We start from the raw sequence: 14,889 nt of genomic DNA, 5'->3' as shown, positions 1-14,889 counted from the left end.
TCTCTCCCTCCGACTCTCTCGTTCCTTCCTTCCTCTCTTTCTTCGGTCAAGATGTTAATTCACTTATACAGTCGGACTGAAATCCCCTTCATTCTCCTCACAAGCGTCCGACACCGCCAGACCCCCTCGGCCTCGGCAGCGGCGGCTTCTTCTATTGATGCTGATGGGAAATGAGGAGACGGGACTTTTCTGTCAAGGTTCAAGTCGTTCGTGTCGATGCCTCATCGCTCGTTGCTCAAAGGCTCATGTGACGGTAGCGACTGAGCGCTGCTTGTTTTTCAAACTGAACTGAAAGAAAATCACTTGTTTCTCAACCTGAAACCAAACGTAGGCCTACAGTCGCACCAAGTTCTGAAGAGTTTGGGCAAACTCTCAATTTGTAAAAAATAAAACCTTCATCAAGGAGATTTTCTTTATTTGAAACACACAATACAGTGAAAGAAGTTTTGATGCAATATCTAAGGCTTGGTCCACGTTGAGTTAGTGCATTTGCCTTAGACAGAGGGTAAATTTGATTTACAGAGGTAGGAAACCGAGTTAAAAACAATGAGAACAGTTTTGTAAAGTGCAAATTAAGAATTGTGCAAATTGATTGCACTGATTGGGATGAAACAAGGAAACATTTTGAAAAAAATCGGTGGTCGGGATTAGACACACCTAATAAAACTGTTTTTGTTATAGGATAAATTGGGGTGAGAATGCAACGATTTTTGTTTTGTACAGAAAAAACGTGATAAAAGGAGATTAAACAAAAAACGTTAAAACTGTCTGGATTAAAGATCTGTCAAATAAACACATCAAAGTCTTTTTGACTACACAGCTGGTTTACATGCGGCTTGAACCCTGAGAATTAAAAAAAAAAACTTTGGAAAAGCTGCTAGGAGCATTTTTTTTTTTTTTGCAGAATAAGAAGAAGAACAATTATGGTGATGTATGAAGAGCTGTCTGAATCCTAGAAAGTGAATGGGATTTCTGCATTGCCTTTTGGATGATGTCAGAAACACAAGTTTATGATACTTACTACTTTTATTCAGTGAGATGATCTTCACATATGAACACCTTTTATATACGCTATGAGATAATAACACAACGTTACCAGACAGAGTTGTTTTAGAGGGAAATTCATGCAAAACCGCTGATGCGCGTTGCCTTCAGGGACAGTTTTTCATCAAGCAGTCTCTGTATTTCCCTCTAAAACAACTCTGTCTGGTAACGTTGTGTTATTATCTCATAGCGTGGTGAATGTGCAGGTCACAACTTGTCGTTGGAGCGTTTTGGAGTTGTTGGATTGTGTATTTGATGAGTTTGATGAGGGAAACCAAGAAATCCCATGAGCCTCCGTAGCGTAGCTCTGAGCAGCTCACGGCTCTGCTCCACCGTTCTAAAAATAGCTTGCACCGATAAATAAAGGTAACAAACCTACTGCTATGACAATAGGGATTATGGCAATGGGCCAATTTGTCAAAATGTTGAACTATCCCTTTAAGCTTTTGTTAACCACAGACCTAATTTGAGGTATTTTACCAAAATCCCATTCTTTTAGACTTTTAGACAAGGGTGATAAAAGCGCTGACGGAGTTCATGGTTTACTGGCAGACTAGTTTTTGTGTTGATGACCATCATTGTCGTAGCCATGGCGACGATCGATAACCACCATGGCAACCAGGGTTTCCAGAATTTCAGAACAACACTCATGTGGGTCGTTTGAGAGAGTGAGCAACGACCTCTGTGGTTTAGTTTAAAAGTTTAAAACAACATCTGCAAATGAAAACATGAGCTGAAGACGTCGTTAACCAGTTGAATCATTAAAAAAAAAAAAACTTCACCAGAGAAAATAAATCCTGACTTATCTCCTTTATCTCTCTGTGTTTGGAGAAGAGACTCGGCCTCTGTGATGTAGCCTAACGCTCTGAACTCTGTTGTGACTTTGTGTTAAGTCATTTTTATAAGATGAAAAACAGCAGCGACATTAAATGAAACGTCTGAGTTGAATTTAAACATAAATGTGAAGAATATGAATTTATTTATGGAGTAAAAGCATGAAACGTAAACAGTGGACTTCTGTTGCTGAGCGATGTTTCTGAGAAACTGAGAGTTTTTGGTCACATTGAAATATTATTAAAGCTGACGGGACTTTCCCAGCAGCTCACACACACACACACACACACACACACACTGACGTATAAAGATAAAGTGCTGGGAGAGTTGGGGGAGTTGGATATCAGCTGATCGTGTGTGTGTGTGTGAGTGTGTGAGTGTGTGTGTGTGTGTGTGTGTGTGTGTGTCGTGGAGAGGCTGCGATGGACGACCAGGTCTTTCCCACACCCACTTTCTCTGTTTAGAATGTGTCACAAATGTCAACACACACACACACACACACACACACACACACACACACACACACACACACACACAGCCCCCCGTCAGTGGAACGTGTGGGGTCAGGAGGTCGCACTGAGCCTGTGGAGCTGATCTGAGGTCAGAGTTTTCACTTCAGATGAATTTTTATCGCTGTAGAAAAATTCACACACACGTCACAGGTTAGTTTTGTTTCATTGTTACTGAGCTGATGAAGACCAGGAGCTGCAGCTGAAAGGACAGAGAGGACAGTACGGAAACCTCTGAGTCCAGATTATATTGTTACATCCACTTACAACACGATATACTGTAGATAGAGTCAGGTTTTCCAAACAGAGGTGAATATGAAATACAGTGATTTAAATTTAAAATGGACATTTTAAAACAGGGTTGTGTGTTCGCTGAGTCAGAAAAGAAAAACATGTCCGACCTTTTTCCTCTGGAGCTGGAAGTTTTTTCTTCTACTTCTGTCTTTGACCTCATCTTTTCTGTTTTCTTTAAATGTATTTGATGTTTCACATTTATATAATAAATCTCACTGTAAATAAAGGTTAATTGAAAAAGAAAAGAAAAGAAAAGAGGGATGGACGCACCCTTCCAGGCCACCGTACTTTGACTTTTTCCTTTGTCTGTTAAACATGATATTTATTGGAATTGGTTACTTATTATTAGAGCCAGCTGATTGCACACATCTGTCAACTTTTTCTTTTCTTTCTTTTCTTTTCTTTTCTTTTCTTTTCTTTTCTTTTCTTTTCTTTTCTTTTCTTTTCTTTCTTTCTTTCTTTCTTTCTTTCTCTCTTTCATTCTATCTTTCTCTGTTTTTATGTGCTCAATGTTATGTCAACTTTTTATTTTCTTTCTTTCCCTCTCTCTTTCTTCCTTTCTCTCTTTCGTTCTTTCTCTGTTTCTGTGCTTTATTTTATGTCAAATTTTTATTTATTTTCTTTCTTTCTTTCTTTCTTTCTTTCTTTCTTTCTTTCTTTCTCTCTCTCTCTGTTTCTCTGTGCTTTGTGTTATGAGTACGTGGCGCGTGAGCGGCCAAATGGAATTGCCCTTTAAGGGATTACAGTAATAAAGTTGTCTTGAATGTTGAATCTCGAACGTCAGCTGATCTTCAGTTATCTGTAAGGAAATCACTGGAAACTGTTTGTCTCTGTGTGTGTGCATGTGTCGAGTGTTAAAGTCTCCTGAGGTGAGACTAATGTTGAGCAGATCTCTCTCTCTCTCTGACATGAGGAGTCAGTGACAGGTGACAAAGCTGATGAAGAACATGAATCTTTATTTTTTCTCGACACAGCGAGGAAACAGATGAAGACACAAGAAGTCAAGTTTTCTCTCTCACACATCACATCTGTGTCAACTGTGTCTCATTTATCGATTGATTGATTGATTGATTGATTGATTGATTGATTGATTGATTGATTGATTGATTGATTGATTGATTGATTGATTGATTGATTGATCCAATGATCAACTCTAGCGGGGCGGGGGCGGGCGGCCATCTTGGATTTTATGACTCGGTGATGATGAGTTTTAATCTGAAAATTTTCCAAAATTCAAATGAAAATAAACCGAAGTTTCTGAAGAAACGACGTCTTTTTCCTGTTTTAAATCTTTGAATATTTTCACTTTCTGTTCCTTTACTTGCGTCGTTATGACATCACACCTGTCAACCTAAGGAGTCTGACGTTAGATGAAGATATTTATTGGAATTAGCTTCTTTTCTTTCTTTCTTTCTTTCTTTCTTTCTTTCTTTCTTTCTTTCTTTCTTTCTTTCTTACTTACTCTCTTTCTTTCTTACTTACTTATTTACTTACTTTCTTTCTTTCTTTCTTTCTTACTCTCTTTCTTTTTCTTACTTTCTTTATTTCTTTCTTACTCTCTTTCTTTTTCTTACTTTCTTTCTTTCTTTCTTTCTTACTTTCTTTCTTTCTTTTTTTCTTTCTTTCTTACTTACTTACGTACCTACTCTCTTTCTTTCTTTCTTTCTTTCCTACTTACTTACTTACTTACTTTCTTTCTTTCTTTTCCTTTACTTGCATCATTATGACATCACACCTGTGTGACTTTTACAGTAAAGGCAAAACATGAATCAATAATCGAGCCAAAAAGGTCATTTAATACAATAAAGTCTGAAGCCTTTTACGATCAATAGTCGACAGGAGGTTTAGAAAATACAGAGAATAAAGAATAAAGAATAAAGATGGCTGCGTTTCTTTTCTGTTCTGTTGTTTTTATTCATCACAGACGGAGTCGGTGTGAAGAGGAAACTGCAGCAGCAGCCGCCGCCTCCTGCGACTTTATAAAAACTCTTTAATCTGTGTGAATTTCCAGACGGGGAGTCGCCCTGATAACTTCAAACTGTGGGCGAGAGAGATAAGGAAGCACTGCTCCCTCTCTCTCTCTCTCTCTCTCTTTACTTTCTTTTAATGAGATGAAAATAAAGATTAAAAAAATAATTTTAAGTGAATTTGAATCCTATAATGTGTGCGTTCATGGTTTTCATCATTTCATGGTGTGATGATGAGTGGAGGTTTAGTTGGTGACAGGAATGTTCCACAATCTGGACTTTCACACACACACACACACACACACACACACACACACACACACACACACACACACACACACACACACACACACACACACACACTTCAGATTGTTCGAGGGTTCTCGTACGTTGTCCAGTGTGTGTCGACGTGTTCAGGGATGAAGAGGCTCAGACTCTGACACCGACACCTCTCTGCTGGGAACTTCTCCTTCTTCTCCTTCTTCTTCCTTTCCCTATTGTTCTTTCTTTTTTTCTTCATCCTCACCCCCTCTCCTTCTTCTATCTCATCCTCCTCTTCTTTCTCCTTCTTCTTCCTCATCCCTCTCTCTTTTTCATCTTCCCCTCTTGTTTCTCTCTCTTTTACTTATTCTTGTTCTTCCTCCTTCTCATCTTTTTCTGTGTCTCTTCCTCCTCTTCTTTTTCTCCCTCTTCTTCCTTTCTTTCTTCCTCTTCGTCCTCCTTTTTCTTCTTCTTCTCCTCCTCTCTTTTGTTTTTATTTTCCCACATCTTCTTCTTTCTCTTTCTCCTCTACTTTCTTTTCCTTCTTCCTTTTGTTGTTCTTCTATTTTTCTTCATCCTCAACCCTCTCCTTCTTCTTCTTCCTCCCCCTCTCTCCTCCACTTACAGTATTCCTCTTTCCCTATTTTTTCTCTCTCTTTTCCTTCTTCTTGTTCCTCCTATTCCTCCTTCTCCTCTTCCTCTGTTTCTTTTGCCTCTTCCTCCTCTTCTTTTTCTCCCCCTTCCTCCATTTTCTTCTTCTCCTCTTCTTCCCCTCCTTTTTCTCCTCATCTTCCTTTTCTATTCCCTATTGTTCTTCCTTTTTTTCCTTCATCCTCACTCCCTCTCCTTTGTTTTCTTCTTCTTCCTCACCCCTCTCTCCTCCTTTTTCTTGTTTCTCTCTCTTTTCCTTCTTCTTGTTCCTCCTATTCCTCCTTCTCCTGTTTCTTTTGCCTCTTCCCCCTCTTCTTTTTCTCCCTCTTCTTCCTTCCTTTCTTCTTCCCCTCTTTTCTTTTGTTCTTCTTTTCCCTCCTCTCCTTCTTCTTCTTCTTGTCTGGTTTATGTAATCTCAGTAGATCCACTCTCTGACAGCTGCAGCTTAACTTCACCTCCAGAGGTCAGAGGTCAACCAGCTGTGGAGACGATGATGTCGACCTTTTATTTTTTCTTTTGCTTCCTGCTGCAGAAATTCTCTTCAATCTTCATGTTCAACGTGTTAATTTAGATTAAAACAACTAAACTGACTGTGACAATAAATCAACTGACCACCGACTGCGTGACCTGGACTGGAGCTCACACACACACACACACACACACACACACAGCGTCGTGGTGGGAAGTGTGTGTCAGGTGACAGGAAGGAAGTGGAGTAGCGCTGCAGCACCTGCAGGCCGGTCGTCGTGCGACGTGTCTGCAGGTTTCCTTCATCACAACAATGGACCATTATGTCCTCGCACAACAGACATTCATACAGTCTGTGGGAGTGCATTAAAGAGAGGTGATAAATTTCTCTTCACCCCCGCCTCACCCCCTCTCCTCCGCTCCGCTCCCCTCACCCAAACACACACACACACACACACACACATAAACACACTAACCTCCTTTACAGGTGCCACCTATACGCTCTTATTTTGAAATGTACCTTAAGCTGCTGTCATGTGTGTTTTATACTGAAATGTGAAATGTTGTTGATATTTAGACGATAAAAATAAAATATTCATGTTCAAAACAGTTAAATTAATATTTTTATTTTACTCTTTTTCTGAGATTCTTCACAGAAACAAACCTAACAACACTTTTAAGAAATACTTCTCACTCATTTATTTGCACAGAAAAACATACCTATATATAGATTTTTTTATACACAGTATTAATCAACTTTGCCAACAGAATTTGATTTAAATTGATTTTACTATATTGTTAACATATATTATATTCTTAACTTAAAATCATTTGTGCCTATGAGTGGCTTCAAGTGTATTATAAAGAATGCAGTGAGGGAAGAGTGTCATTGTTTCTATATATGGCTGTGAGATCATTTACAAAATAAACAATCTGAATATACAAATTTTACAACTGTTTCTTTTTTTGTTTTTGTTCTTTCTTTGTACATGTTATAAAATAAGTATTATTCAATTCAATTCAGTTTTATTTATTCAATTTTAGAATCATTGTCTTGTTTTAAACATGCCTCTTTTTTATCTCTTTTATCTTTTCCTATATTTGCATACAACATGACAGGGAGAACGGCTTCTCGCTCCCATGTTAAACAAATGGTTTCTCATGAAAGTGACAAATAAAACTGAATTGAATTATATATTAGATTTCTGTTGCCAATGAAGGATCAGACATGTGGATCCATTGTGGGCCAACGTATCCCATGATTCACTGCTCACTAATAATAAAAGCAAAAAGTGAACAGCAGCTTTAACATCTGAAGTTTTTGTGGAGAAAAAAGTTATTTTTGATACAACAGCAAGAGTGAAGTGAAGTGTTTGAGTTCAGAGCTTCACCTTCGTCTCCCTCCTCCTCCTCCTCCTCCTCCTCCAACACAACACTGAAGAAAAAGTATATATAGGCTGTATGTGTGTATGTGTGTGTGTGTGTGTGTGTTGAATGTCCTGTGGGAACGAGGGGTTGAGGAGTGTGAGGTCTGCGGCGTCGTAGCGACGGACGGGCGGCGAGCACCGTCTAACTGAGAATAATACACCACTTCCTCCCATTCTCTCTGCACACACACACACACACACACACACACACACACACACACACACACACACACACACACACACACATACAAAAAGCCCAGTCATGTTCTCTTGTTCCAAAAGGATTTCCGACTCACGACCCAGCGTTCCCCGAGATATTATCCTACACACACACACACACACACACACACACACACACAGCTCCCTTGAACACTCGGTGCTTCCTGCTATAGGATGGCCCTGCTTGTCCTCCATGACCCCTGACACTAATAAACCTCTGATATCACACACACACACACACACAACGAACACACACACCTGCACACACTTTCTTGGCAGCAGCTTCCAAAACACAACGTTGTTTCAGGCGAATGTAAATATTTGAAACCTGTTTTTTTAGGAGCAAAGGAGAAGAAACTTTATTCTGGGAGCCACTTTATAACAAAATAAAAGTCTCGTATCACTGAATCATTTATAAACTGTATAAAAACAATCAAACTGATCATTTAATAAGTCGTCAAACAACAACGTCCAAACCTCACATTTTCTGGTGGGCGGGGTTTAGTTGTGACATCACAAAGTGACAGGAAGTCCTGACGGCTGGTTTCAAGGCTCAGTTTCTGAATACAGGCTGTGTGCATTTCTCTGTGGACTGAGGCTTTGATACTTTCACAGTATTAATATAGAACCTAGAGCTGCTTTATAATCACACTACACATGGACATCTACCTTTATACTGTATGGAGCTTTAACACAAACATCTACCTTTATACTGTATGGAGCTTTAACACAAACATCTACCTTTATACTGTATGGAGCTTTAACACAAACATCTACCTTTATACTGTATGGAGCTTTAATACAAACATCTACCTTTATACTGTATGGAGCTTTAACTCAAACATCTACCTTTATACTGTATGGAGCTTTAATACAAACATCTACCTTTATACTGTATGGAGCTTTAACACAAACATCTACCTTTATACTGTATGGAGCTTTAACACAAACATCTACCTTTATACTGTATGGAGCTTTAACACAAACATCTACCTTTATACTGTATGGAGCTTTAACACAAACATCTACCTTTATACTGTATGGAGCTTTAATACAAACATCTACCTTTATACTGTATGGAGCTTTAATACAAACATCTACCTTTATAATGTATGGAGCTTTAACACAAACATCTACCTTTATACTGTATGGAGCTTTAACACAAACATCTACCTTTATACTGTATGGAGCTTTAACACCTTTTTAACCTTAAGCAACAAATGTTTTCATTTGTTTTATTTTACTTTTATTATTGTATTGTTATTGTTCATGCATTTCTGTTATTCTATATATATAGAACCTAGAGCTGATCAATAGTCCCATTACACATGGAAACGTGTTAAAGTTTTGTTGTTAATCTCAGATGAACAAATGTTGATGTTGATGTTTAAAAGTCGTGGACGAACTCTCGACAATCTGTGATGTGTTTGAGTAACAGGAGGAGCTCAGCCAATGAGAGGGTGCTGACAGGTCTATCTGAGGTTATCAGGGTGGGAAGGTGTGTGTGCGTTTGTGTGTGTGGGCTATGTGTGTGTGTGTGTGTGTGTGTGTGTGTGTGTGTGTGTGTGTGTGTGTGTGTGTGTGTGTGTGTGTGTGTGTGTGTGTGTACGTGCACATTATAATTCCTGCATTAAATCACTGTTGTATTTCAGAAAAGATTAGCAGGTGTGAAAAGACAGTGAGTGTGTGTGTGCGTGTGTGTGTATGTGTGTCAGACATTCCCACAGTTCCTGGCTGTGTACGCTGAAACCCAATCATCGTGTGAGAGAGGCCAGACACACACACACACCGTACACACACACACACACTTTGTCACTCTACTTTCTTCTATTTCTGTCTCAGAGTTTTTCTCTCCGACTCTGGACGAAACAAAAACAAAGTCGTCAGATCAGAGTCTGAAAATGTTGTGAGACAAATGTGTTTTCGTTAAAGAACGACCAGTTCCTCCTCCGTCTCAGTTAAAAACATCACAGTGGAAGAACTACGGTGGCCCTGAAGGGTCAACTCATTGCAGCTTGAGGAAAACACACAAAGACACAAACGTGCTACAAAGATAGAAAACAACTTGATCCGTTTGACACAACAGGAAGTGTTTCTTTATAGTGACTGGTCCCTCACTTTATAGTGACCGGTCCCTCGTTTTATTGTGACTGGTCCCTCGCTTTATTGTGACTGGTCCCTCGTTTTATTGTGTCTGGTCCCTTGTTCTATTGTGACTGGTCCCTCGTTTTATTGTGTCTGGTCCCTTATTTTATTGTGACTGGTCCCTCGCTTTATTGTGTCTGGTCCCTCACTTTATTGTGACTGGTCCCTTGTTTTATTGTGACTGGTCCCTCGCTTTATTGTGTCTGGTCCCTTGCTTTATTGTGACTGGTCCCTTGTTTTATTGTGACTGGTCCCTCACTTTATCGTGACTGGTCCCTTGTTTTATTGTGACTGGTCCCTCACTTTATTGTGACTGGTCCCTTGCTTTATTGTGACTGGTCCCTTGTTTTATTGTGACTGGTCCCTCGCTTTATTGTGTCTGGTCCCTCACTTTATTGTGACTGGTCCCTTGTTTTATTGTGACTGGTCCCTCGCTTTATTGTGTCTGGTCCCTTGCTTTATTGTGACTGGTCCCTCGCTTTATTGTGACTGGTCCCTCACTTTATCGTGACTGGTCCCTTGTTTTATTGTGACTGGTCCCTCACTTTATTGTGACTGGTCCCTTGCTTTATTGTGACTGGTCCCTTGCTTTATTGTGACTGGTCCCTTGCTATATTGTGGCTGGTCCCTTGCTATATTGTGACTGGTCCCTTGCTATATTGTGACTGGTCCCTTGCTTTATTGTGACTGGTCCCTCGTTTTATCGTGACTGGTCCCTTGTTTTATTGTGACTGGTCCCTCACTTTATTGTGACTGGTCCCTCAACTTTATCGTGACTGGTCCCTTGTTTTATTGTGACTGGTCCCTCACTTTATTATGACTGGTCCCTTGCTATATTGTGACTGGTCCCTTGCTATATTGTGACTGGTCCCTCACTTTATTGTGACTGGTCCCTTGTTTTATTGTGACTGGTCCCTCGCTTTATTGTGACTGGTCCCTGGTTTTATTGTGACTGGTCCCTTGCTTTATTGTGACTGGTCCCTTGTTTTATTGTGTCTGGTCCCTTGTTTTATTGTGACTGGTCCCTCGATTTATTGTGACCGGTCCCTTGTTTTATTGTGACTGGTCCCTCGATTTATTGTGACTGGTCCTTCACTTTATCATGTCTGGTCCCTCACTATATTGTGACTGGTCCCTCACTATATGACTGGTCCCTCACTATTGTGACTGGTCCCTCGCTTTATTGTGACTGGTCCCTCACTTTATTGTGACTGGTCCCTCACTTTATTGTGACAGGTCCCTCACTTTATTGTGACCGGTCCTTCGCTTTATTGTGACTGGTCCCTCACTTTATTGTGACAGGTCCCTCACTTTATTGTGACCGGTCCTTCGCTTTATTGTGACTGGTCCTTTGCTTTATTGTGTCTGGTCCCTCACTTTGTTGTGACTGGTCCCTTGAGGCTCGACTCACTGCACTATGAACTGTTATAAGTTGTTTTGTGAATTTGTAGCACATCTGTGTCTTTGCATATGTGTGTGTTGAGCTCTCAGGGCCACCGTACTGTCCTCACCACGCCGAGCATGTTGCATCATGGGAGTCCAGGTGGACCAGGTGAGTCGACAGAGAGAGACATGTAGAAGCAGATGAGTCAGTGGAGCTCAGCTGGTTGAACTGATGCTGCTGCAGCTCAGCCTCAAACCTTTGGCCTTATATAATGGCTATTTTTTGACTGTAAGAAGTGGCCTCATTCCCATGCACTTGTCTGTCACACACACACACACACACACACACACACACACACACACACACACACACACACACACACACACACACACTCCGTCTGAACCAGACAGGCGGTATTATCAGGAGAGAAGGACCAGCCCTGCCGAGACTGAACAAATCTTCCATCTCAAACTTGCTGCTTGAGTGTGTGTGTTTGTGTGTGCGTGTGTGCGTGCGTGCGTGCGTGCGTGCGTGCCTGTGTGTGTGGCTCCCAGGCTCCGTGGGAAAGCTCCAGCAGCAGCAGCAGCGGAGGAGGAGGAGGAGGTGGAGAGGAGGAGAGGAAAGGAGGACACACCGGTCACCAGTCCAGTCTGCAGGCGGCTCACAGGCCACCTGTCTCGGACTATTTACCGGACTCACACCGCTGGGAAAACAAGTCCCGGAGCTGCACTGAAGAGACTTTTTACTCCCTCAGGACTTTTCCTCTGATCAGCTGATGTTGTGGATCTTTAACATCAAACTTTTGCCAGAGGAAACTTTACTTTACTCACTTCAAGTTTTGTTTTCATTTGGAAAAAACAAACTGCGACTTCATCCAATCCTGGATTAATTAATTCAGATTTACTGATCAGTAGGCCTATTAATGGTTTATTAACGCAAGGCCTTTAGTTCATCGGGACATTTCTCTGAAATCACAGGAATCATCAGAAGTTTGTTGGTTAAAGAAGAAAACAGGGGAAGAAACTTTTTCTTTCGTCATTTACGTCTTTCTTTCTTATTTTGGGCTCGACCCCCGTGTCTCCTCCCGGGGACAGACAGCCGACAGTCGCCGCCGACCGTGCGCCATGAAGCGGCCGTGTGAGGACAGCAGCTCGGCGGAGAGCGACATGGAGGAGCCCATCGATGTGGGCAGCGAGGACGTGATGTATCCGGGGTGAGTGCGAGATGTTCGGCCGTTCAGAAACCAGCGGAAGTTAAATCTCATGCTACATAAGATATGACATAGCCTACAGGCCTATTAGAGAAAATGTAATAAAACGCTCAAATGTTACGTTTTTGTTTCTAGTGGAAAATGAGCCTGAGAAAAAAAGTTGTTCAAGAAGCTGCACTCAGAAAATTGTAGAGATATTTTACCTCTTTTCTAAAATGTGTGTTTTAATTTTCCTATAAAATGTAGCCTACAGTAGCCTAGATAGTTGAAACCACTCCTGTGTCTCAGTTTTCAAGCTAAGAGTTCAATATTATACGTTCAATGATGAAAATGTAATTCACATGTTGCTCTGCTCGTCGGTAAAACTTCTTACTGCTCTTATTTTAATATAAACTCACCATTTTATAAAACTCAACTCAGTCTGGATGATTTAGAAAGTGAACAGAAATGAAGCAGAACTCACCTGTCTGACTGTAGCTCACCTGTTGCAGGTGGAACAAAACTAAATTCATGTCCAGTTCAGTGGAGCTGAGCTCATCAATCTGAAGAAGTAAAAACTGTCTGGAAACAGAAAAAAAAGAACATTAAAGTAAAAAGACAAAGTTTTATTGCTTTTAATATTTAAAAATGAAATACAACCTGTTATTTCTTTTCTCAAACCCACCTCAGCTTCATCTTTAATTAACAACTTTCTGCATGTCCTACATTTCCCACAATCCCTTTCAACAACCTCCAGAAAAGTCTTTAAATTGATGCTATGTTACTTAATAAATTAACCAACTAAATAAAAGCTGCTGCAGAAACTGTAAAAGCCCTGAAAAGTAAAAACACAAACACATCAGCAGCACTGAGGTGGTGTAACTGTAACTACTCTTTCAGGAGGTTTAATTCTTAATAGTGCATATTTTATGTTTAAAAATATTTTTTATTTTGCCAATAATTAATCTGAAGTAACTACAAATGTTAAATGAATGAATTGCAGTAGAAAAAATGAAATCTCTCCATCTGAATGTTGAAAAAAGTTGTGAATAGACGCCTGAAGAGAAAACATGTCCATACTGTATATTGTTCAGTGTCTCTTTAGACTCTCAGTGAACAGACAGAGGAATAAATTCATGAGAATAAAAGATAAGATTTAATTTTCATCGCTGCATATGTTCCATATTATTTTACTGTTGAGAGTGTAGATCAGACTCTGCTGCAGCTGCAACATCTGGATGTGACGTCATTAAATACAATATTTTAAGCACCACATACTCACACATTTAAAGCTCTGAGTTCGTTTTTCTGTGGACGAGTTATAATCTGATCATGTCTTTATTTTTTATTTCTTTCCCCAGGCACATGAAGGCATCATTTATAAGATGTGGGTCGCCAACAACGACCACTCAAGTGATGGCGAGGAAGAAACGCAGAGGGGTAAAGTTCATATTTGTCTTATTAATGAGGGAGGTTTACAGAGCAGAGATTGTTTGTTTTTCTTTTATTTTTATACATTTGTTAATATTTGAATGTTGTTCACTCAGGTCATTGAGAAAAGACGCAGAGACAGAATCAACAACAGTTTGTTGGAGCTGAGGAGACTCGTTCCCACGGCGTTCGAGAAACAGGTGAGAGTCAGTGTCAAAAAAAAAAATCAGTGTCAGTCACTTTGAAAACACAGAACACGTGTTGATCAAACACTTTATTTACAATATTGATTATATGTGTATTAGAGGTCAGATATGAATCAGCTCCATGACTGAAATAACAACTTCAGATTAGATGATTTTATTTTGAAAATCTGAAGCTTCAGTGACAAAATTAGCTTTAGTTTTGTTTCAATGATGATGAGAAGGATTTTTAACATTTTAATATGAATACATATTACAATGTCAATAAAACTATTAACAAAATGATCAAACTGACATTTGATAAACGGAGGAACTGGTTATTGATCATTGAACTGATTATCTGAAAACAATCTGGCTTTAGATTTCTGTGTTTTTCTTATTTTCCTCTGAGGTGTAAAGAAACTGTTCAGGTAGAAGTTCTGTTACTTGACGTGGTAAAGAACTGTGAAGTTACTTTAGTTGACTTTCATAATAAATGTTGCTGAGGTTTCCCACAGGCAGTAACACAGTGAAAAATGAAAAAGAGGAAACTGTTGAACAATTGAAGCTTCGTTTGTTTTCCTGAAGAGACGTCGGTGTAAAATAAAAAGGTCAAAAATGAGTTCAACACAAAAAAGAAACAAACTGTTAAAACCTACGAAGGCGTAAAATCAGTGACCGGTGAAACATAGAAACTCAAATAAGTAAAAACACATAAATCTAAACTCAGATCTTTATGACCTTTTGTCTGGTTCTTTCAGGGTTCTGCTAAACTGGAGAAGGCCGAGATCCTGCAGATGACCGTGGACCATCTGAAGCTGCTGCAGGCCACAGGAGGGAAAGGTAAACAACAACAACAACACTCAGTGTCACAGCAGCTGTAG

At 39.9% G+C, this 14,889-nt stretch overlaps 1 protein-coding gene across 1 annotated transcript; it reads left to right on the top strand.

Annotated features, from left to right (window-relative positions):
* Nucleotides 1–12,296: 12,296 nt before the first annotated feature.
* LOC311007108 (hairy/enhancer-of-split related with YRPW motif protein 2-like) lies at nucleotides 12,297–14,889 on the top strand (the record flags this gene model as incomplete). The annotated part of the gene is made up of 4 exons (XM_084000195.1): nucleotides 12,297–12,416; nucleotides 13,754–13,832; nucleotides 13,940–14,023; nucleotides 14,767–14,889. Exons 1-4 carry the CDS (start codon nucleotides 12,328–12,330, stop codon nucleotides 14,887–14,889), a joined length of 375 nt encoding a protein of 124 aa, XP_083856321.1. The 5' UTR covers nucleotides 12,297–12,327.

The sequence above is a fragment of the Trachurus trachurus genome, assembly GCF_905171665.1.
Source record: "Trachurus trachurus genome assembly, chromosome: 24".
Lineage (NCBI taxonomy): Eukaryota > Metazoa > Chordata > Actinopteri > Carangiformes > Carangidae > Trachurus > Trachurus trachurus.
The sequence above is the reverse complement of the archived record's forward strand: the minus strand, read 5'-3'. Positions and strand labels throughout refer to the sequence as shown.